This window comes from Halictus rubicundus, chromosome 12, assembly GCF_050948215.1.
Source record: "Halictus rubicundus isolate RS-2024b chromosome 12, iyHalRubi1_principal, whole genome shotgun sequence".
NCBI classification, from domain to species: domain Eukaryota; kingdom Metazoa; phylum Arthropoda; class Insecta; order Hymenoptera; family Halictidae; genus Halictus; species Halictus rubicundus.
In genome coordinates this window covers 590,601-614,984 of record NC_135160.1, presented here as the reverse complement: position 1 = coordinate 614,984, position 24,384 = coordinate 590,601, and the positions used below count along the sequence as shown (strand labels likewise).

General features: G+C 40.4%; 1 protein-coding gene and 1 long non-coding RNA gene across 2 annotated transcripts in view; both read right to left on the bottom strand.

Annotated features, from left to right (window-relative positions):
- LOC143360071 (uncharacterized) overlaps positions 1 to 24,384 on the bottom strand; it is a 180,608-nt gene that overhangs the window by 28,892 nt on the left and 127,332 nt on the right. The window lies entirely within an intron of this gene.
- LOC143359539 (outer dynein arm-docking complex subunit 3-like) lies at positions 18,298 to 21,689 on the bottom strand. The gene is made up of 9 exons (XM_076797523.1): positions 21,502 to 21,689; positions 21,284 to 21,436; positions 21,083 to 21,184; positions 20,825 to 21,010; positions 20,627 to 20,742; positions 20,071 to 20,427; positions 19,852 to 19,996; positions 18,915 to 19,067; positions 18,298 to 18,810 (listed from the first exon to the last, which is right to left on the bottom strand). The coding sequence occupies exons 1-9, from the start codon at positions 21,643 to 21,645 to the stop codon at positions 18,595 to 18,597; spliced, it is 1,572 nt and encodes a 523-aa protein (XP_076653638.1). The 5' UTR covers positions 21,646 to 21,689; the 3' UTR covers positions 18,298 to 18,594.

Sequence of the window (24,384 nt, the reverse complement as noted above, 5' to 3'; positions counted from 1 at the left end):
TTTTATTGAAACAAATGTTTGCACCAGTACATTTTTGCTAGTTAAACGCTAGTTTACACAAATAAATTTTTATTATTTAAACAATTGTTTAAACAAATCAATTTTTATTGAAACAAATGTTTGCACCAGTACATTTTTACTAGTTAAACGCTAGTTTACACAAATAAATTTTTATTATTCAAACGATTGTTTAAACAAATAAATTTTTATTATTAAAACAAATGTTTGAACCAGTACATTTGTATTATTGAAACAAATGTTTAAACCAGTACATTTTTATTACTTAAAATATTGTTTAAACAAACACATTTTTATTACTTAAATGTTAGATCGGTATAAGACATTTGCCGGCGTAGTTGCGATTCCCGACGCTGCTGGCGCTGCATTCGCCATTCGGGTTCTGCCGGCATCGATTGGCTCTCCCCGTCGATCTCGAGTCACGCGGTCTCCCGACACATAACCGCATTATCTAGACACTATTTTCCATAATAAAACTATTCTAAGTGTGTGCAATAAAAGCCCAGCGTACAGTTAATTTCAACCACGATCCTAACCTCCTTTAACATTAAACAATTTACGTCACGTTTTGCAGTGAGTAAAACTCTTTATAAGAAAAGGAAATGTCATTGGGTTTCACCATTGGTACTTTTCTGGATGTTAAGTTATTAAGACAATTTTATAAAGAACTCTTTAGATTATGTATTATGTACAGGTACACGTACGTATGTAGGCATTGCATGCTATTGCATTTTTCTGTCTACGGTTCTGAATTACCGACTCTGTAGAACATGCTCTGGTACGGCAGCGGACTCTATCGAAATGGAACGGTCAGCTAGTGAAATAAAATTCGTTGATAAACTTCGAAGGAAACGTTTCAATACTGGCACCGTCTAACTTATCAGATTTGTGACGTGTTTAGACTTGTTTTCATCAGCAAACTATTTGCAATCGATTAATAATGTTCCCATGGCAGAATTATGAATTGTAACACACATTTTATTGTTATTAATAAGTGATGGTGAAACGCTTACATTGTTGTCTCCAGGCGGCACATGACGCGACGCTCCATATGGTCGTGATTCAGTATCAGAGGCAACATTGTAACCAGTAGCGTATTGGCGTTTACCAACTATATCTAATATTATTTCTTATTAACGTTACCATAATGATATCATTACCTACCGATTGAAAATGTTTTCCTGAACAAAATAAGCCCAAACACGGTACAAATCGAATAATAATATCATCGGGTTGTGCTGCCTTTTTTTCTTGCGCCTTCGGCCACGCGGCCGTGTTTGCATCCTGTCCTTTTCTATCTACGTTCGCCGCAGTCGAAGCGGCTACAAATATATGCATATATATGTGCAATCACAGACGACGATATACATATGCATATGTGTGCAACGACAGACGTCGATCCCTGCCGAATGATTCCGAGAGTAGAAGAACGAAACATGTGTTACTTTCTTTTTGGCCGAAGGTGTGCGTTGTTTTCAACAAATGCAATCTTTTCATAGAAGAGAACTTTTTAAAAATTTGCAAAAAAATGAGGATATAGCCCCAAGTGTCCTCTTTACAGACCTGTTTTTTAAAAAGATGAACATTTTAAAATTAACGAAATTAAAATTATCTGAAGCGAATGCTGCATCGCGATACACAGCCTTGGACGGCCGGACACTTTGCTGGGTCGAGAAATTTCGTGACATTTTACAATAAATGTTGAACCGTAAGAGATGTCAGGATGAAATTTGCAGTAAACTTCATTAAAAAATTATGCCTATCCACTGATAATTGTCGTCATAAATATATATTTTCAGTAATAATTTTTTAATTCATTGTTTCAATGGTTAACTTGTTATTTATTTAGTACTGTTCCAGATAATTTAAATCATCGATGTCTTTGATTCTAAATTTCTGCATTTTTTACAGAGTCGGTAATTCAGAACCGTAGGCAGAAAAATGCATTCATTACATGCAATGCCTATGTACATGTATCTATACATAATGTAAAGAGTTCTTTATAAAATTGTCTTAATACCTTAATATCCAGCAGAGTACCGTTGGTGAAACCCAATGACATTTCCTTTTATTATAAAGACTTTTACTCATTGCAAAAGGTGACGTAAATTGTTTAAGTAATAAAAATTTGTTTGTTTAAACAATCGTTTAAGTAATAATAGTGAATAGACTGTGTACTGTTGAACTATAACTTTTATTATATACTAAGAGGAACTTTATTGAAAACTGGAATTCTTAAGTGGAAAAAGAAACATTCAGCCCTTCAACGGAGAAAAGAGCGAAAAGTATAATCGTGGAATATTTATCGGACTCTTTCCTCGGATTAGCGAGTACGTGCAGTACTGCTAAAGAAATGATACAAATGCTAGATGCAGTCTTCGAAAGGAAAAGTATGGCGTCACAGTCAGCCATAAGAAAGAAATTGCTAACACTCAAATCAGGATGCCTTCGACATGCCTTTAGTTAAACATTTTATCATCTTTGATGATTTAATTACAGAATTGTGTGGAGCAGGTGCAAAAATGGAGGAAGCAGACAAAGTAGCTCACATGCTATTAACACTGCCTGACTCATACAATGGAGTAATTACGGCAATTGAAACATTGTCAGAAGACAACCTCACCCTGAATTTTGTAAAAACGCGGTTACTGGACCACGAGATAAAATTGAAAACCGAAAGTGCGAACACAAGCGCTAAAGTTTTATTGACAAATCAGAAAAGATTTACTACGAATAATCAGATGAAGTTTAAAACAGCATTTAAACAAAAGAGAAATCAATCCTACAAAGTAGGAAGAACAGACAATCAAACAAAATGCCATCATTGTGGACGAAAAGGTCACAAGATAAAGGACTGTTACTATTATCAAAAGAGCCTCAAATACAATAATGAAAATAATAAGTCTGCACAAACCGTAAACGTAGAAATGAATGAGCCGGCAGCAGCTCAGGCAAGCGGCTCTGGGTTTGTATTTATGGCAGGACGAAACACGATACAAACAACGAACAAGATAACTTTCCTTCTGGACTCAGGAGCGTCGGACCATATAATCAAACAGGATGATATATTCACCGATTATGAAGATCTAAATCCACCCATAAAAATTTCGGTGGCTAAGAATGACGCACATATAAATGCAACGAAAAAGGGAAGTGTTAACCTGATCAGCTACGTCGGAGTCCCGGGGACCTTGGAGAACGTGCTATTCTGCCCGGACGTACCGCACAATCTTTTGTCTGTGCGAAGGATGCAGCAGGCCGGTATGAAAATAGTGTTCGACGAAAATGGTGCGACCGTTTTAAAGAACGGAAAGACCATCATGACCGGTAAGCCCTTAAGCAATTTAATTGCCATTGAATTCAAGACTGTTCAACAGAGGGTAAGAAAGACATACATATAAATAATGTAAATGATAATAATTATGAATTATGGCATAAGCGTTTGGGACACATAGGAAGATCAAAATTCTTAGAGTTAAAGAATAAACAAATGGTCGATGATATAGAATATCTCAATCAAATTGCACCCAATGATGATTTATGTGAAGCTTGTATAAAAGGAAAACAAGCACGATTGCCATTTGAAAAAGTAAAAGATAAAAGTCGTGTAAAACGACCACTGTTTATTGTCCACTCTGATGTTTGTGGGCCTATCACTCCGCCCACGATTGATGATAAAAATTATTATGTAATATTTGTAGATGAATTCACTCATTATTGTGTAACATCAAATGAGATGAAGGACTATTTCGTGCAAAAAGGTATTAGTTACCATTTAACAGTTCCACGAACCCCTCAATTGAACGGTGTTTCAGAACGAATGGTTAGAACAATAACTGAAAAAGCACGCACAATGATAAGTGGTGCTGATTTGAATAAAGTATTTTGGGGCGAGGCATTTCTTACTGCTACGTTTTTAATTAATCGAACACCAACTAGAGCGTTAAAGGTAGATAAAACACCATTTGAATTGTGGCATGGTAAAAAGCCCAAAGTTAAATATTTAAAGATGTTCGGGTCTACCGTGTACGTTCATAGCAAATTTAGAAAAACTAAGTTCGATGAGAAATCAACGAAAGGTATTCTAGTTGGTTACGAACCAAACGGTTATAAAGTATGGGACGTGAGAACTGGTAAATTTATAGTAGCCAGGGATGTGATAATTGATGAAGTCAATTATTTAAAAACTCGTCCGGAAATGAGGATAGAAAGGGATAATGCTGGTCCCGGAAATGAAACTGATGCATCCGACATAAGGTCAAAATCAGTAAAATTTAATGAAAAGCCTCATTAATCATTATAATCATCAGATAAATCAGATATATCAAAGTCGAGTACAATCCCTGAAAAGAAATTAGGAGATGAACCTAATGAATCTGTAAAAGAAACAGATACGCACGAAAAGTCATTATCTAAAAATGATAAAGTAGAAATGCCAGAAAAACAGAATCTTAGGAGGAGTGATAGAATCAAGAATCAACCTAATATTTCTTACGACGAAAGTAATATACAAGACGATCTTCTTATGTACATATACACAATCGTTCGCCGGAAAAATTCCCAGTTCGTTTATAGAAATAAAATTAAGAGAAGATAGGGTTCTATGGGAACAAGCTATCGATTATGAATTAAATTCACATGCAGTAAACAAAACATGGGAATTAGTAGAAAGACCGAATAATACTAATATAGTAGACTGTAAGTGGATATTTACGATTAAACATGATGAACACGGAAATCCAACAAAATATAAGGCACGACTGGTTGCGCGTGGTTTTAGTCAGGAATATTTAACTGACTTTAGGTTTATAATTGCTTTCGCAAATCAATTTAATTTATTGATACATCATATGGATGTAAAGACCGCCTTTCTTAACGGTATATTAAAGGAACAAATATATATGAAAGTTCCTGAAGGAGTCAAAAGTAAAAGCAATGAAGTATGTAAATTGAATAAAGCAATATATGGTTTGAAACAAGCAGCAAGATGCTGATTTGAAGTTTTTGAGAAAAATCTTGTTGAGAAAGGATTCCGAAGTTCATCAGTAGATCGTTGTATATATTTTCTGGATAGAGGACATGTATCCGAAAATATATATGTTGTGTTATATGTGTGGATGATCTTGTGATTGCTACTGGAAATAAAGAAACAATGACTAATTTTAAAAATTATTTGATGCAAAAATTTAGTATGACAGATTTGAATGAGATTAGACATTTCTTAGGAATTAAAGTTGAAAGAATTGACTGCAAAATAACCTTAGATCAGAGTACATACATAAAAGCACTTTTAGAAAAATTCAATCTGTTTAAACATCTGTTTAAATAATACAAATCTATTTGCTTAAACAATCGTTTAAATAATGAACATGTATGTGTTTAAACATTCGTTTAAATAATACAAATTCATTGGTTTAAACAATCGTTTAATTAATAAATAGTGTTTGAATATTAATGGGAGTCACTATACCATAGTACGTACTTGCATATTACAACGTAAGTATTATGACTTGGCAACGTCGCTCGGTCTTTTATCCGAACTTCGAATACAATTTCGAATAAAAGATACATTTGATTTTCATTTATTCCTCATGCTCGTCTCGAATAAAAAATCGAATAAATCATCTTCCCTACATCGAGCATCCGAATAAATCTCAAGGCCACGCAAAAATCGTACGTCGAAAATCAAAGATATATTCTGAGTTGCGAGTATCTGCCGAAATTGACCGTCGAATACATGGGGGCGCTGCCAAAAACTATCGAATAAAAATCAAAGATACTTTCCAACTCATCAGCTGTATCTTCGAATAAATTCTCTGAAATAAATTCTCGCCGCTAGAGGCGTCGAATACGCATAGCCGTTGCTTCGCGATTCGGATGACCCACGGACGACAAATGAAAATCGTGAAAAGTATCCGACGGATAAACTGTGTTGAATATGTATCCGAGAGAAACGAGTTCGAATAAAAGATAGATTTCATTTATTTGTATTCGAAATTTTAAAATAAATTTTTGCCCAACTCTGGCCCTTACCATGTGAATGCGCATAGCACATTAGGGCGATTCTCGTATCAATAGATTTCCACATCACTCATGAGGTAAATTCTATTGTCAATGCGTTTTTTTGTCAGTGGTATGCCCTGTACGTCTATTCCACTGCGTCGCATGATAATTTTGAGAAAATAAATTTGAAAATAGTTTTTAATTATGTTGTCAAAGTTTTACTGACATTAAGAAAAACAAGATTTTCGCGGACGTCTAGACCTGCTTGGCGAGGAAGAAGACTTGGAATTATGAATACTGAAAATTATCATGCGATGCAGTGGAAGTGGCCTACAGATGTGAGACAAAAAATACATTCGGTGGTTGGCCTACTTCTATACCAAATAGCACGGGGGCTCTTAGAGCTTCCCGAGGCCTTGACGGAAAAGCCCATGAGGTGCAGTATCTGTACGGATCTCAAGTCTGTGGCCTATACCTTGTCTGTGATTTGATTTAGGTATATTTATGTAAGAGGTTCGATGCGCTCTGTCCGGGTTTTATTGTGCGACTGCTCCTGTTCCGTTACCAAGCACCAAACAACGTTCCGTCGAAAAGCAAAAACGCAATCGCCAATCGAACAATCGCTATCGCCAATCGAGCGACATCGACGCGGCTCAGCGTCTCGCGTAGAGAAGCGAAGCCGCTCACGCACACTTGCATCTCGTATTACAGTTCGGCCATCCTGACATAGTTCGGTCCCCGAACTCGCATTCCCTTAGATCGCGCCTCTCACGGTATATACAAAGCGATCGCACATACACACAAATGTTTATACATACTCAATACAATATTCACACATGCATTCTCGCTCTCTTTCAAGTTCACATTTCACGCCAGGGCCGCATATTTTCAGCACTCCACGTTCCTTCATACGGTCTAACTGTGTCATCATACTCATCCAGAGATCTAATTACATATCTATCGTTACGCAATACTTTCACAACTTTATACGGACCTTTCATATATGGAATTAATTTCTTTGGTGCTCCTGGCTTATTCTCAAAATTTCTGATCATGACATAACTACCTTCCTGAAATTTGTGTGGTTCTTTATGGTGTTTATCAAAATAATCTTTATTATACTCCTGGGAACGTTCTATATTCTGTGTCGCTTTAGTTCTATCCATCTCAAGATCACGCATTTCTATATTTACATCCGATTCTAAATATTCCGCAATTCCATTGATTATTTTTCCTTTTTGTTTTACGCCGAATAACAGTTTACTTGGTGTCTGACCTGAGCTCTTATTGATAGTATTATTTATTGCATATTCAACGTCACTAATAACTTTATACCAACATTTGTCTTTCTCACTATCCGTCAGCTTTCCTAGCATCGGACCTAGGGTTCGATTAATTCGTTCCACCTGCCCGTTCGCTTTGGGTGTTGCTGTCGCTACTAGAATATGTTCTATATTATTGTCTTTCAAAAAGTCCTTAAATTCTGCCGAAGTAAAACATGTTCCTCTGTCTGAAATAATTACGCGTGATCTACTGTAATTACAAAAGTATTGGCTTAAACAAACAATTGCTTCTTTACTGGTTGTGTTTTTAACCGGATATAATTTTACAAATTTTGTGAATCCATCCACGGCGAGCAAAACATATTGTTTCGACAAACGCTTTTTATCTATCGGTCCATAATGATCTATGTGTAACTGTACAAATGGTTGTTCTCCCTTTGGTATACTGTGAAGTCTGCCTTCACCTTTACCTGTTTTCGGTGAATATGCGATACATGTTAAACAATTACTAATATATTCTTCCACTTTCTGATTTAATTGCGGTATGAAGTAGTTCTGCGATATCAAATTACAGGTTTTTTCCACGCCGATGTGACCAAACTCGTCATGGTATTTGTGCATAATTTGATTTTCCATTTCAGTTGGTACATAAAAACGTAGTTTGTCTTTTACTTTACGATACACAATCCCACCGCGCATTTCATACAATTTATCTTCCGATGACTGTAACTTACTCTGTAATTCTTTTATCACACTGTCTTTTCCTTGGCTCAACGCAAGATTAGTTTCTAACGAATTCGCTTCAACAACAAGCACACTTTGTGTCCTACTAAACGCGTCTACATGCTTCATTCGTACGCCTAGTCTGTGTTCCGTTTCATAATCGTATGCTAATAGTTCCATAGCCCATCTTTCAATCTTAGGATTTACATGTCTTTTTTTCTAATGTTAATTTTAACGCATTGCAATCGGTTACTATTGTGAGATGAATGAATGGATGTGTGTGTGTGGATGGATGAAGGGTGAGCGGCGGGGACGCGAGAGCCGCCAAATGTTTAAAGGTAACAGGCGTTGCCCCGCAACCTTCGCGGCGCGAGTCACCTGAGCGAACGGAAAAACAGCGCAAGGGATGCTGTCGCGTCGCGACACCTCAGAGTGAGACGACAACAAATTCTAAAACGATTCGAACGGGCCTAACAGCCAAACAAGGCGAAGACCGCGTCCCGCCTACAACATATATTCATGCGAACAAGCATATGGTGAAGATCATGTTCCACCTAGCTTATACAAACATCTATATAAACAATAAGGTGAAGATCACGTTCCACCTACAGTGTGCACACTTTATACGAATCGGCGTCAGGTGAAGAACGAGTTCCGCCTGTAACGCCTATCAATACACAACCCGATCAAATACGGACAAAATACGACTAAACAAGATTCGGCTCACTCTGAGGCGTCATCACAGCGTAGCGTAGTCTATGACCCGAGGAAACATGCGTTCCTTCGAGTGTATGCACGTAGCCGATGGCTCGACGTCATCGACGCTACGTCATAAACAGATGAACCAAGACCTGGTCATGAAGTGGGGAGGTCCGTGCGGAAATTAGTTACTTTAGAGCCTTCTAGACGGACACATTGCGAATTAACAAAAAACAAATCTCTGTACAACTGCATAGCAACCAGTCAATAAACACCACGCCACCGAAAGAGTATTATTCATTCCAAGAAAGGCGAAACCACGGAGCGTGCACGATCGCTTCGAAGTAGGAGTTTCTACATACAACAGATGCGATATTTTGACGTTCGCTCGAAAAACGCTAGGACAAGCGGCCGTTGCCCCGGGAGGTAAACAAATAAAATAAATAAGACGAACGCTATATAAAAACGGGCAGACGGGCATCGGAGTCAGTTAACGATTGAAATAGATGGTGAAAGTCGTATAGTCGGGTTTTTGTCGAAAATAATAGCCGAATCGGTAAAGTTTTAGAATTTAAGTCGTGATTGTGAATTATATTGCCAATAAATATCTGCGTGACCAGTCAGCCGGCTTTATTCCTACATAATTTGGGGCTCGTCCAACCTGAAACCAGATTTCAGTCAAATAAAGTCGGGAAAGGTACGCAGAAGACATGGCAAGTAAGCCAACGGATTTTACAATTCAAAGGCTGAAAGAGTTGCTGGAGAGTCGCGAGTTATCGACGGCGGGCACAAAAGTAGAATTGATAGCACGGTTAAACGAACACGATCCGTCGGGGCAGTGGATGAAAGTGCCGCCTGAGGTTGGGTTGATGCAGAATCACACGCCGTTTCTGGGGTTTGACTGCGAAGAAGACGCTGAGAGAGACGCGAGGAACAGCAGCGAATTAAGCAGACTGGTCGGAGGAATGGAGCATCTGCTACGGGTGGTAGGAAGAATGGCTCAGGAACTGGAAAACCTGAAGAGCGAGCGCGCACAGGCGCAGGAACCGGGACGGGGAAGCGACGTAGCGGATGAGCGGTCGTGGCCGCAGACAAGAAGAGTGCACGTGAGTGTGAAATCTGTTGCAGAGCTTTTAGGATATTTTGACGGAAAGTCCGAAGATTTCCCGATCTGGTCACGGCAGCTAAGGGTATTAAAAAATACGTACGACCTATCAGACGACGAGGCAAAAATACTCATGGGAATGAGACTACGAGGGAAGGCACAGGAATGGTTGCAGTCACGCGCCGAGTTCGTGGAGATGCCGTTCGACACACTGCTGGTCGAATATAGGAAAATGTTTTTTTTTCGTCCGAGCAGAAGTGAAGCACTGAGACAACTGTAGGAGCGGACGTGGAAAAGGGACGAGTCATTCGTGGACTATTACCACGATAAGATGATCAAGGCGAACAGGGTGCCGATCAATGACTCCTACGAGCTTATCGGAATGGATGGCATTCCGGATCAAACGTTAAGGAACCAGGCGATCATGTACTGCTTCAGCAACCCGGAGGCCATGCTGCGAGCTTTCGAGAAGCTTGCGCTTCCACAGCCGAGCCAGAGAAGCAGTTTCCGAGGAGATCGGTGGAGAGCGAATCCGCCGCCGAGGACGGAGGGAGACCGTTCGAGGGTGAGCCCACCGACAAGGACGGAGGAGCACCGGCAGGGAGACTGGAGGGCCCCGAGAAGAGATGCTGGGAACTGCTACAACTGCGGTGAAATGGGACACCTGAGCCGAAATTGCCCAGCCAGGGATCGCGGTCTGCGATGTTACCAATGTGGAGAGCATGGACACATCGCGCCGATGTGCCCACAACAGAGCAGTGGAGGGACGGCAGGGAACGAGAACCTGGTAGCACAGATTTCCGGACAGATGGCCTGCAAATCGCTGAGAATAAACGGACACAAATTGACAGCTCTCATCGATACGGGTAGCGACTTGACGCTCATGAGAGCCGCATGCCACGACAAAATCGGCGCACCGAGATTGCAGAATGGCGGGATAGCTTTCCGGGGAATCGGGTCCGGAAATATAAAGACGCGGGGTAGTTTCAGGTCAGACATCGCGATCGACGGGGGCTGGTATCCGATCACGGCGCACGTCGTGCCGGATACATTGTTAAAATACGATCTACTTATAGGGGCAGATTTCTTAAGCAGAGTAGACGTCGCAATTAACAAAGGGGTCGTGCGAATAGCGGGAAGCCGGGAAGAACGCACTGCCGACAGAGATATTCCGGATATATGCCGCATTGAATGTATAGAGGGTGTCGACGGGGTGGATATATCGCATATTAGTGATGCCGCGGTGAAGGACAAAGTCGAGTGGATGATCGCGAACTACGTTCCCGAAAAGACGCGCGAAACGAATGTTAAAATGCGTATAGTTTTAAAGGACGAACAGCCGGTGTATCAAAGAGCGCGACGGCTAGCGCCGACGGAGAGAACGCTGGTAAATAAGCAAATCGAGGAATGGATGCAGAAAGGCATTGTACAGCCGTCGTTGTCAGAGTACGCGAGTCCGATTGTATTAGTAAACAAAAAAGACGGTTCAAAACGGCTGTGCGTAGATTACCGAAAATTGAATGAAAAGATTGTGAAAGATAGATATCCGCTACCGATAGTGGAAGAGCAACTCGACGCGTTGCAGGGCGCGCGTATTTTCAGCACGCTTGATTTGAAAAATGGATCTTTTCACGTACCGGTGAGTGAAGACAGCCGTAAATTCACGTTGTCCGTTGTACCCGACGGGCAGTACGAATTTTTGCGTGTACCTTTCGGTCTTTGCAATTCACCTGCCGTTTTCGCGAGGTTTATCGATGCCGTATTTAGAAAACTAATCAGCGAAAGAATAGTATTATCGTATGTGGACGACTTAATCGTACCAGCAGTCGACCTCGAGTCCGGTACGGAAAAACTAGCGCAGGTACTTGTAACGGCGAGAGAGGCGGGCCTCGACATAAATTGGAAGAAGTGCGCGTTATTACAGAGCAGAGTAGAATTTTTAGGGCACATAGTCGAGAATGGCGAGATTCGACCGTCCGAGCGAAAATCGCACGCTGTCGCTAAATTCCCGAAACCAACGACGACCAAACAGGTTCAAAGTTTTCTGGGGTTAACCGGGTATTTCCGGAAATTTATAAAAGGGTACGCGTTCATCGCAAGGCCATTGAGCAATTTATTACGGGACGGAGTCAAATTTGAGTTCGGGACCAAGGAGACCTTAAGAACTTAAATTAAAATTATGCGAGTCACCGGTGCTAAAATTGTATAGAACAGAAGCACGGACCGAACTACATACGGACGCATCAATGTACGGTTTCGGGGCGACTCTGCGACGACGACGGTGAAATGCACCCGGTATATTTCGCGAGCGGGAAGACAACACCGGCGGAGGAAAAGTATTCCAGCTACGAGCTAGAGGTGCTCGCAGTCGTAAAGGGTCTCAAAAAATTTAGAACGTATCTTGTAGGCATCGAATTTAAGATAGTCACAGACTGCAAATCTTTCGCGCTGACGATGAGGAAGCGAGACTTATGCGTGCGCATAGCAAGATGGGCCCTACTGCTGGAGGAGTTCAATTACGCGATTGAACACCGACCGGGCAGAGCAATGCCGCATGTAGACGCGTTAAGCAGAAATCCGCTGCCGGTATGTTTAGCGATTTGCGAGGATAGCGCAATTGTATTTAAGATTAGGCGAGCGCAACAGAAAGACGACGAAACGCGCCGGGTATACGAAGGGACCGAGGAAGGAAAGATAGACGGCTACGTGGTAAGGGGCGGGTTGCTTTTTAAGGTTGTCGACGGAGAAGCCCGGCTAGTCGTGCCGAAAGGGTTGCGGGCACAGGTGATACGACAAGCGCACGGGAATGGGCATTTCGCAGCGGCGAAAACAGAAAAATTATTAAAAAGGGAGTATTGGTTTCCGGGTATTAGATTAAAGACAGAGAAGATTATTGCGAACTGTATCGAATGCATACTTGCGGAACGAAAATTAGGGAAGCAGGACGGTTTTCTCAACCCGATCTATAAGGGCGAAGTACCATTAGATACATATCATATCGATCATTTAGTGCCGTTGCTGTCGACGAAGAAAAGTTATCGGCATATTCTAGTCGTAGTCGATGCGTTCACTAAGTTCGTTTGGCTCTACGCGACGATATCAACGAGCACTGGCGAGGTACTACGGCGGCTCGAATAACAAGCGGTCACGTTTGGGAACCCCCGACGCATCGTCTCAGACAGGGGAACAGCATTTACATCGGCCGAATTCCGAGAGTACTGCACGAGAGAAGGAGTGCAACACTCGCTCATCACGACGGGAGTGCCGCGGGGAAATGGACAAGTCGAGCGAGTAAATCGAACACTCATACCGCTTCTCACCAAGCTGTCATCGTCGAATCCCAGAGAATGGTATCGAAATTTGGAAGCAGCGCAAAAATATTTCAACGCGACGCCGCACCGGAGCATCAACACATCGCCATTCCAATTGTTTTTCGGAACACGGATGCGTGCAAAGGAGGACCCACAGGTACGGGAGATGTTGGAAGAAGAATGGGCGGCCAGTTTCGAAGAGAATCGAAGCGAAACGAGAGCAAAAGCGAAAGAGGCAATTGCGAAAATCCAGAAGAACAAAAAGGGTTTCAACAAAAGGCGTAAGGAATCAACGAAGTACCAGAAGGACAGTCTAGTGGCCATAAAAAGAACGCAACAGGGCCCGGGGATAAAATTAGCAGCAAAATTTCTGGGGCCATACCGCATGGTGAGGGCGCTACGACATGACCGGTACGTTGTGGAAAAGGTTGGGAGCCATGAGGGGCCACACAAGACATCCACCGCGGCGGATCAGATGAAACCGTGGACCCACGAGGAGGATAGCAGCAGCGAAGATAGCAACGCGGGCGAACGCGAGTCAAATGACGAATGAATGAGAAAGTGGGCCAGTATGTTCAGCACGTAATACGATACCCGGGGCGGGTATCAGTGCAGGATGGCCGAGTGTGAGATGAATGAATGGATGTGTGTGTGTGTGGATGGATGAAGGGTGAGCGGCGGGGACGCGAGAGCCGCCAAATGTTTAAAGGTAACAGGCGTTGCCCCGCAACCTTCGCGGCGCGAGTCACCTGAGCGAACGGAAAAACAGCGCAAGGGATGCGATGTTTTGACGTTCGCTCGAAAAACGCTAGGACAAGCGGCCGTTGCCCCGGGAAGTAAACAAATAAAATAAATAAGACGAACGCTATATAAAAACGGGCAGACGGGCATCGGAGTCAGTTAAGGATTGAAATAGATGGTGAAAGTCGCGTATAGTCGGGTTTTTGTCGAAAATAATAGCCGAATCGGTAAAGTTTTAGAATTTAAGTCGTGATTGTGAATTATATTGCCAATAAATATCTGCGTGACCAGTCAGCCGGTTTTATTCCTACACTATTTTGAACTTTATTCCATACAGATAAATTCTAAATCTTTTTAAGGCATGTATGATAGCCAAAGTTTCCAATTCAAAGCTATGGTATTTGCTTTCTGTTTCCGTCGTGCGTTTAGAGAAATAAAATACTGGATGAAATTTGTTATCAGTTTTACGTTGCAACAACACTGCGCCAAAACCTAGCGTACTAGCGTCAGTGTGTAATTCCGTTTCATCATTTGGATTATAAATGGCTAATACCGGTGATTCTATCAATTTTGCTTTAAGGGTCATGAATGCGTTTAGTTCTGCCTCACCAAAATTAAATTTGTTGTCCTCCTTTAGCAGTTTGTACAGGGGAGCTGCTATTATTGCAAAACCTTCTATGAATTTACGAAAATACGAAGTTAGTCCAATAAAACTTTGTACATCTTTCTGATTTTGTGTTACCGGATAATCTCTGACTGCAGCAATTCCACTATCAAGGGGTCTTACGGTATTTCCTTTAATGAGATATCCTAAATATTCTATCTCAGTGGCCAAAAAGTTATATTTATCAATCCGTAATTCAAGTTTGTTTTGAACCAGCAATTCAAATACACGACTCAATACTTTCAAGTGATCTTCTATTGAGTCCGTTGCTATTAAGGAGTCGTCTACGTACGCAAGCACGTGGCCTGTTTTAATTAATTCCTCCAGTACTGCATTCACAAATCGAGAAAATTTTGCAGTTGCTGTTTTTAAGCCAAATGGCATTCCTAAATATTCATACTGTCCTATAGGTGTAGTGAATGCTGTATATTTAATTGCGTCCTCATGTACTTGAATCTGATGTGAAAACCACCTTCTAAATCCAATTTCGAATAATATCTCTTTCCATACAATGCCGTAATATGATCTTCAATAACCGGTAAAGGATAGTTATCGCGAATTATATATTTATTTAATACTCTATAGTCTACACATAAACGAGCCTCACCATTTTTCTTTCGAACTATTACTATTGGAGATGCATATTCCGATTCCCTAGCCCGTATTATGCCTTTTGCCATTAACTTGTCAATTATGTCTTGCAACTGTATTTTTTCGCTAAATGATAATCTTCTTGGATTGAAATGAAATGGGGAGTGTGGAAGCAAATTTATAGTTAATTTTATTTTAACTTTCGGTTCTTGCGGACGTTCGGCTAATAAGTATTCCGTTTTAAAAATCTTTCTAAATGTTACCTTTACACAGTCTGGTATCATTGAATTAATGGATAGTTTGTCCATTATTTCCTCTCCTGCACAAGAATTACTTATATCAATATTCATTATTTCACTCATCGCACTATTCAACGCAATTGTTCCTTCCGGTTCTACTAATTTATACCCAAGTTCTTTCATTAGATCGCGACCTAAAATTACTTGAGAGCGCATTGTTTTATCAGGTACTACATAAAGTATTACTTCGTTTCTTTTCATTGCACCGATCACAATATTCATTCGAACTGTGCCTACAATTTCTAACGCACACTCTGCACTACGAGAGAACCGTACCGTTTCGCGCAGCTTGACTGGCGGCGGAAGGCGCTGCGAACCTCACTTCTCCCACTCCACTTCATATACGCGGCGTACCGTAATTAAACGGATTAGCATGGAAATATAGGGTATAGAAAATCGTGACCATACTGTGTAAACACCCGGTATGGCGTGGCGTCACTGCGCGCATGTGCTGTGCATTGGGAAGGGAGCGTACGGAGTGGGAATACCACCAATCAGGGCGAAGATGCGCAGCGACGAACGAAAATCGGTTTTCACGCGGTACGGTTCTCTCGTGGTGCAGAGTGTAGATTCGTTGATTCCCATAAACGCTTGTGTATTGTTTTGTACATTCTCGATTACAATACTAGGTATCAATGATTCTTTAACAAAGCTGATCGGACTTCCGGAATCTACTTGTGTCTCTAATTCAAACGCCGCTCTAATATCTTTATCGTTCAATTCATACCTAATTTTTCGTCGAAACTCGTCGTCTTTCTGAATTTCCTCAACCACGTTGGATACCTGTTCACTGGGCTTCTTATCCTTCCTTTCTCTGTTAGGACACTGTCTTACTTGATGCCCCATATTGCCGCATGTATAACACGCTCCCTTCTCCCGCTTCGGCTTCGTGCAACTCGTGGCAATGTGGCCTATTTCACCACTATTATAACAGCGCGACACGTTCTGTTGTCCTTCGGCCTCCTGCTTCTGCATCCGATAGCTGGGTACCCCTTCGGTTCTTCCACTTGTACTATGCTGCATTCGTCCATCCTTCCTTGTCTCCGACTTGAACGCAGATGGGAGTGATATCTCCTCCATTGCTTCCAACAATTCCATGTCCGTTGCAAATTTTTGCAAACGAACTTGATTTCGTAAATTCTCGTTTGGAATTCCACGTATGAGATAGCTGACTATTTCGGTCGAACTTATCGGCACTCGGTTTGCCAGAATTATTTTTTTCGTGGTAATAGTCGGTAAAGCTTTCATCATACCTCCAAACTCTGTTTTCAAATTTCTTTCTTCTTACCAAGCAATCTGTTTCACGGTCATACATCTTTCTCATCATTCCAAGGAGATCTTCAACTGACTGCTTTAAGTGATCTGTGTCGGAATGAAACCAGCGTTATGCCTTTCCTTTAATTTTTTCACTTATCATCACCTTAGTTTCCTCGTCAGTCAACTTATATGTATCCTTCAACAGCTGCACTTGATTCCCCCAGGTTCTGAATGTTTCATGCGTTCCATCGAAATCATTCAACAAATTGAAGATATGGTTGAAGCTTAGTTGTCGGACAGCGTTTCTCTCCCGCGGACCTTGATTGTCATTATTTCCATTCAAATTTGACATTCTCATTCTGGCTATTTCTTCTCTCGCTGCTTGCAGTTCTCGTTCCAATAGTTTTGCTTCACGTCTTGCGATTTCTGCTTCCTGTTCTAAGATTTCCTTCTCTCGTTCTAAGATTTCCTTCTCTCGTTTCGTCAGGTTACTGCATTCGTCTTGCTCTTCATCTTCGTCAATGTTTTGGAGGCTTCCAGCAGCTTCCATCCACCTTCCTGACGGGTCACCTTCCATCAATCTGTTGATCAATTCTGTCTTTCGTCCACTGGTTGGCAAATTCATTTCTCGCAATATCTGTTTCGGGGTTGCGAGTTTAAAAGTATGTGGATCACTTACATCCATTGTGAAATCTTTCTGCAAATATACACTTGCACTTTCTTCTATTCTTGCTGCACTATTCTTCCAACGATCAACTGTACAATTCTTTCGTCTTCCACCAGCACGCACAATAAATGTATCTTTCGTTTACACTAATCGTTCACGATTGCAAAAATCACAATTGCGAGGGTCACAATGCCGAGGGTCTCGAAGTTCACAATCTCGAAGGTTACAATCCCACTTCTGAAAATTGTAAGAGGTTCGATGCGCTCTGTCCGGGTTTTATTGTGCGACTGCTCCTGTTCCGTTACCAAGCACCAAACAACGTTCCGTCGAAAAGCAAAAACGCAATCGCCAATCGAACAATCGCTATCGCCAATCGAGCGACATCGACGCGGCTCAGCGTCTCGCGTAGAGAAGCGAAGCTGCTCACGCACAGTTGCATTTCGTATTACATTTATGAGCATCGCCAACAGATGGCAGCACGTATCTCAGTAAGTTGCCAACTATAATTTGGTACTTTCACTTCAGATAGCTCTTCGATGACGAAATTTATCTCTTGCAGATTTGAAAATGCCATTTTCAAAATGGTGATCTTCATAACTTATTTTGTATGGGTTTGTATGAATTTGAATGAAGGGAATAATATTTCGATATTGCGTTACCAATAAACGTTGAAGATGATTTTTTATTGACTTATCTGTTATAAAAATAAATGGTTCTTGTTTGCGCACGAAATCATAATTCTAATTGTGTGTAATTTTTTGGAAAATGGTTAAACTAGCATAGAGTAAGTTACTGAATATGAATGTATAGAATCAGTTTTAAATTTATTCCATAACTTGTCCCATATTAAGTACAATACACTGCTTTTAAGTATGTGAAACTATATTAGAGTGTATAAAAATCTGATTAATTTAACATATTTAAACTTCACCACAGTGCTACATTACTTTATTAATTTTAACTGGTATTGATGTGGCACGCAAAATATAACATACATTATGACTTAAAATTAAGTTAAATTAGAAACCTAAAATGATTGTATGTTAATTATTAATACATTCGAGACCGGGAAGGTAGTCCGACGTAATTTCAAATTTATTAGCTGAATTCATATAGATGTATATAGCAGACCCTTATGGCGTTCTGCTAAGCGTTTCATGCGACAACCACCGGTCGCGAATGTGTTAACATGCATGATTTAGTCGATGAAAGTTTTAAAGTGGCACTAAAAATTCATCTTCTAAATGCAAATCCCTTTCTACGACTTTTAATGTCCACCAATTGTTGTGCTTGTTTTTTTAGAATACTCCTAGATGGTACGTCTTCCTCATCCTCGGATGGAGCCGCGGCTGGTATTGCCGATAATGGAAATCTTGAGAAAAGTTGACCTTCATTTGCACGTATTGCTTTCCCTTCTGCTGATGTAGTTGCGATTGATACTGTTTCTACCTAGATAAATGTAACTTTAACATATTTTAATAGTACCAAACAATACAAAATATTACAAACGAAATATGCAGTTACATATGCATTAAACAAATTCTAAACTTTACCTTATCGACCAACATTTCGTTTAAAACTTCCAGATACTTATCCGGGCCGCCCAAGGTTTCAATTACAGTATTGACCTTATCGTTAATTAATTCTACGAGTTGCAATGGATCTTGAATTTCTTCTCGATCTTCGGGTAACGTTTCAAGTATGTCCTGTAAAATATCTTCTGTGAGATATTTCCAAACTCGTATCTTTAAGCGTCAAATTCTTTTAGTCTTTATTTCTTCTTGTTCGCAGTGTTTATAGACACCTAGCAGTGAAGTGAAAGAAGAAATAGAAAAACGAAAAGCGAGTTAGAGTTGTCCGTACGGTTCTAGGGATCGATTGAATCAATAACTGATATTCTTGCGCCTCAACGTGCCACCGAAGTATTTACTTTCGATCGGTCTGGAAGGTGTTAATGCGCAGGACAACGGTTTCTACAGGTGAGAATTACAGGCAGAGATTGCTGAAAGAAATTCATTGGTGGATGACCAGAGGATAGGATACGTGTCAGGGGTGTTAAATCTCCTGAGACAATATACTCGGTACGAAAACTCGAAGCGGCTCCATTATGGTGGGCGCCATTGAAGACAACTTCTCTAATTTAATTAGGGATTTACACGGTATTTCCATCGGCCATTTTAACATGACACCAGCCGATGGGGTTTGATTTTGTGAACTCCTTTGCCTTGAGAAGTGTTAATAAACTGTGATCTCTTCGCTTTATTGAATGATCCCATGTTAATTGAAAACTCCTGTTGGGACAAAAGCTGCTTATACATATAATAATTTCATTGCACGCCTCACTGACAATTGCTTTTTTTTTATATTTATGAAGAAACAGTTATTATATATTTAAACAGTTATATGTTAAACAGCAGGTATAAGAATTGTTGCACACATTAGTTAAGAAATTCTAATTTATTAGTATCAAGCTTGAAAGTAACGTCTTACCCGGAATTTGTCGCATAAATTCCATAACATGGTGCTGATCTCTTGAAGCAGTTCTTCGACCCTTCTCGTTTCCTCTTCCGCTTTTAATTGGCGCGCGCGTTGCTCGTCGATACTACAATTCAGTTTTTCCATTTCTTCCGCGTTCCTGAAGCATTAGATTGTACAAGATACGGGGGAATATAGAATTCATCTTTGGTACACGTAGAACGAATGACTCACTGCTCTGCACTCTTCGTTTCGGAGAATTTTTTGGTCTCCATCTCGGCGATAAACTCTTGCCTCTGCTTTTCTAAGGTCATTTTCTCCTGCTCGGTGGTCACCCGCATTTTCTGTAGATTATCCTTGGTCGCCCGCTGACCCAGAAACCGGTTCAGAACGTCCTCGGACCTGGACACTCCGGTGGCGCTGCAGAGCTTAGCGAACGCCACCTCCAGCCGTGTCACCTCGTCCTTGGTAATGTCCTCTGCGGTCTGCACACGGCTTTTCCCACGTGTGTCGAAATCATCTCGCAGACGTGAATGGAATATCATTTTTTCTAGCCGCTCGAGTTCCGTTTTTCGTTCTAGTACACGCTGCCTGGTTCAACGGGGACGCTTCATGTACAAAAGCTAGCGAAAATCGCGACGCAAACTCAAAGCCTCGCACATTGCAATTTGCAAGGAAAATAGGAAACTTTTTTGTTTGTAATCTTATTTCGGAAAAACTTCAATTTGATCAATGTTTATTTGTACGTCATTCTTGCTATTTATTTTAAGAAAGATATATTTATTCGAACCTGTATTCCTCGAGAACGGCATTTCGCTCTTTACTGCAGTTGGTTACTTCGATCTCTTCTTTGATCAGCGTCTCCTGCGTGTTGTTCCTCAACTTAATGGCTTCTTCCTTCACTGCCTGCGCATAAAAGTATGTTTCACGTTGATTTCATATGTTTGCGAGGCACAAATATAGTCCTGCGATCAACATCATGCCTTGCCTGTAGACGTTTCACTTCGTTTTCTTGCTCCCTTATTTCATCTTCCAAGCTTTTCAACGACGAAGCGTACGACACGGATTTTTCTTTCAAACCGGAACGTATCGATCGATATTTCATTCGCGTTAGGTTCGCCTTTATTTGTTTCATTCTAATGTGCTCCAAGTGCACTTCTAACTTGACGATTTTCTACAAAAGTACACAGAAGCTTAAGCGGCCGTAACAGTTGCGGCAACCTTATTTTCGCTGTTCAACACTCACGTTTCTCAACGGGTTATCCATCTTTCTCTTGAACAATTTTTGCATTTTATCGTTCACTAATTGGTCATACTCTTCCAACAGCGATCTTAGTTTTTGCTGTCGCTAAGGAATATATATATATATATATACAATTCGTGTTGGAATATTGTGTTACACAGTCGCGCGAAATCTCCATCGGGAGATTAATATCTGGCTACTTACCTTCTCGCACTGATACTTAATTAGATCGTGATTCTTTCTTAAGCGTACATTGTCCTCCTGCGCTTTAGCAATTGTCTCGGTTAAATTACGTTTTTTCCCATAGGCCGAGGACTGGCGACTCATGTGAACCTTCCCCTGCGATTTTCCCTCGTTCTGAAACGTAATCGCGTTCGTTTTAATTTCTCGCGGCGGACGAATTTTCGAGTTTCTGCAATTACGTTTTTCGTTTTCGCGTACTCCGCGTACAATTCCTTGATGCTCTGCTTGAGAGCTGCGACTCTCTCCGCGTATTCATGCTTCTTCGTTTCGTACTCTTCGAAATTCGCTTTTCTTTGTCCCTCTGTTAAAAATGCGTTGTACATGCAACAGAATGCACGAACAAATGATGATAAAATCTACATGTAAAGTTTATTGTATGTAGAATATAATAATGTATTTAATAGGAGACATGCAAGAGACTGTAGTCTATAATAATATTTATGATAATATGTTAGAACTTTATGATACCTTATCATAAGAGAAATTAGGTATTTATTAAATAAGTAGAGAATTCTTTATAAATGTAGGAAACATGAAAATCGTTAAACTTTCATAAAATGCAGTTAGCTAGTTTAGCCACTAAAAGACTCAATTAGGCTATGAAATACGAAAAAATGTTTTCCGTAATAATAGACCAAGTAAATAAATACAAGTCGTGACTGTACTCGAGATTGCGATGGAGCGATCCTTATAACCATGATCATCGTATTTTGCATGAACACCTTGAAAAAAACTGAATTACCTAGATTACTTAAATTGACGTCACGATTTTCCTTAAAAGACCAGACCGCTTAAGGAAATTTACTAATGTCAGGTTGCTGGTTGTCCTTTTAGGCGACTCCAAGAATGAGGACAGTGTTAGATGTTCGCGATGTCTCCTCAGTGACCAATTTGTCTTTCGCATTTACTTAACAGTATTTGAATTGCAATACATTCCATTAGCTTGGAATATATTATACATCTAACATTCTAAATAATTTATTATTAACCCATACGAATAATATTAAATGCTAATATAATTGTTAAAACAGCTCTCTCGAATATTCTAATATTACTCGAAACGAGTTTCGAATATCAATTCCGAATTTTAATTCGCGAGACGCTTGCGTCGAGTGAAGAATTATTCATAAACGATCTAGTTCATTTCTTTACATGTAATATATTTTCAAAACCTACTATATTACAGAATATAGTTTATAAATCAAGTTTACATGCAGATGGAAGTATTAGAAATCATTCTCAAATGGGAAGTATTCAATCTTCGCTGGTAACCCAAGACTTGTTGCCTGCCGAGCTCGGAATCGAAAATAAAAATGCTTATTGGAATATCCGTTTTATAAGTTACATTTTGATAGCAACATATCGATAAACCAGCGGAGATTTTCTTTTCTTTTTTTCCGACGGAGCCACTTAGGCGACACGAACATTTCTTTCTGGACTCTAGTCTTTCCGGTTAAACGTGTTCTTATATATCTTCGCGTGTAATCAGGAACTGGCTTGGAAAATAAATGTCAGTGAATTTTCTCCTTTTTCTCAGTGTAATCTCTTCGTGCAGCGGCGAAGCAAACATATGAATATTAAACGATGATTAAGAAAACTGATTACAGCTTTATAACTTTCGGTAGTGTGGTTTCGTGCGCGGCTTTACCTGACAGCTGGATCTTCTTCTTGATTTCCGCAATTTTCTTGTTTAATTCGCTCAACTTGTTATCAACACTTGGTGTTAAGCGGTCGGACATGTCGTCTCAAATGTGTTCTAGAGTCCACGTGGCGTGTATTGACTCAACAATGCGTCGTCTTGACGACGAAATCGTGCTGTACAATGGTTGACTTGTGTCGACATTGTGTGACAAACATTTTTATAATCTCAATTCTGCTGGTCTTTATGCACTCATGGCAATTACATATTTGTAATATACAAGGAAATATTTACATGCATAAAAATCATCAACAACGTGAATTGTTCCTTCATTTTTGTTTTTATAAAGCAATCTACAAACTGTGAAGGTATTGGAAGAATTTGGGAATATTATTTGACTCACAAAATTTCTTAAAAGAGGAAATTCATTTTCATATAACCTCTGTTTTTTACAATTGCAATCCAATAATACCAAATACCCTTACTCGGGTATGGTACGAAAATATATAATACAAAAAATTGAGTTAGTAAAATTATACATGGTATGGTTACTTTAACACTTTGACTGCCAAACTAGAAACCTCAAAAATTCCATAAAATCAAAGTGTTATTTAATCAAATAAATATTGAGAAAAATAAAATGTATGATATTGAGTAGTCCTCCAACTATCTTGCATTTTACAGATCCTAATAAAGTTTGGTACAAAGAATATATTAACGTAAAAATTAATTTTAAAACTTTGACAAATAAGTCCGTCACCCACATATGGGTGACATGGCAGTCAACGTGTTAATTTACCGGCTCTAGAAAAATGGTTGCCGATCAAGAAATCAATAATTCGCATCGTGTCAGTGAAAAAGAACGCCGGTGCTCTCAGCTATGCAATATTTCGCGCGGCAACGCCTCGCTTGCAGATGTTTGCGGTACGATGATAGGGTTAATAGTTTCATTAATAAAAACTAACGACCGCCGCGTATTTACAGTTTCGTGCTCGTATATCCCGTGTTCGGGCACAAAAGGGAAAGCAATTCGTAAGGCTTCGTCCGTTGAATGGTCTTAAGGAGAGGGCACCGAATTATAATTCCGCATTTGTATTCGTTAGGGCAGTAGCCGCGCCTGGCGGCGGCCACGCCGGCGATGAATTTCGCGTTACTCGCAATCAACCGCTGGAAGGTTAATTAATGATCAGACATGCCCCGCCAGTGCCCGACGAAGTTCATACGCATCGGCGTCTTGGTACTTTATAACTGACCACGTTCGTTGCGTTCCGTTTGCCGGATGAATTCTACGTAGAGAACCGTCACGAGCGACGGTGTTCGGATTTCAGTCCCACGTCGAATCGATGATTCCGCTCGAATTTTTCCAAACAGTATAACTAGTCTGCGGATTTCATGCGTTCACGAGAAAATCGATCAGCTGCTA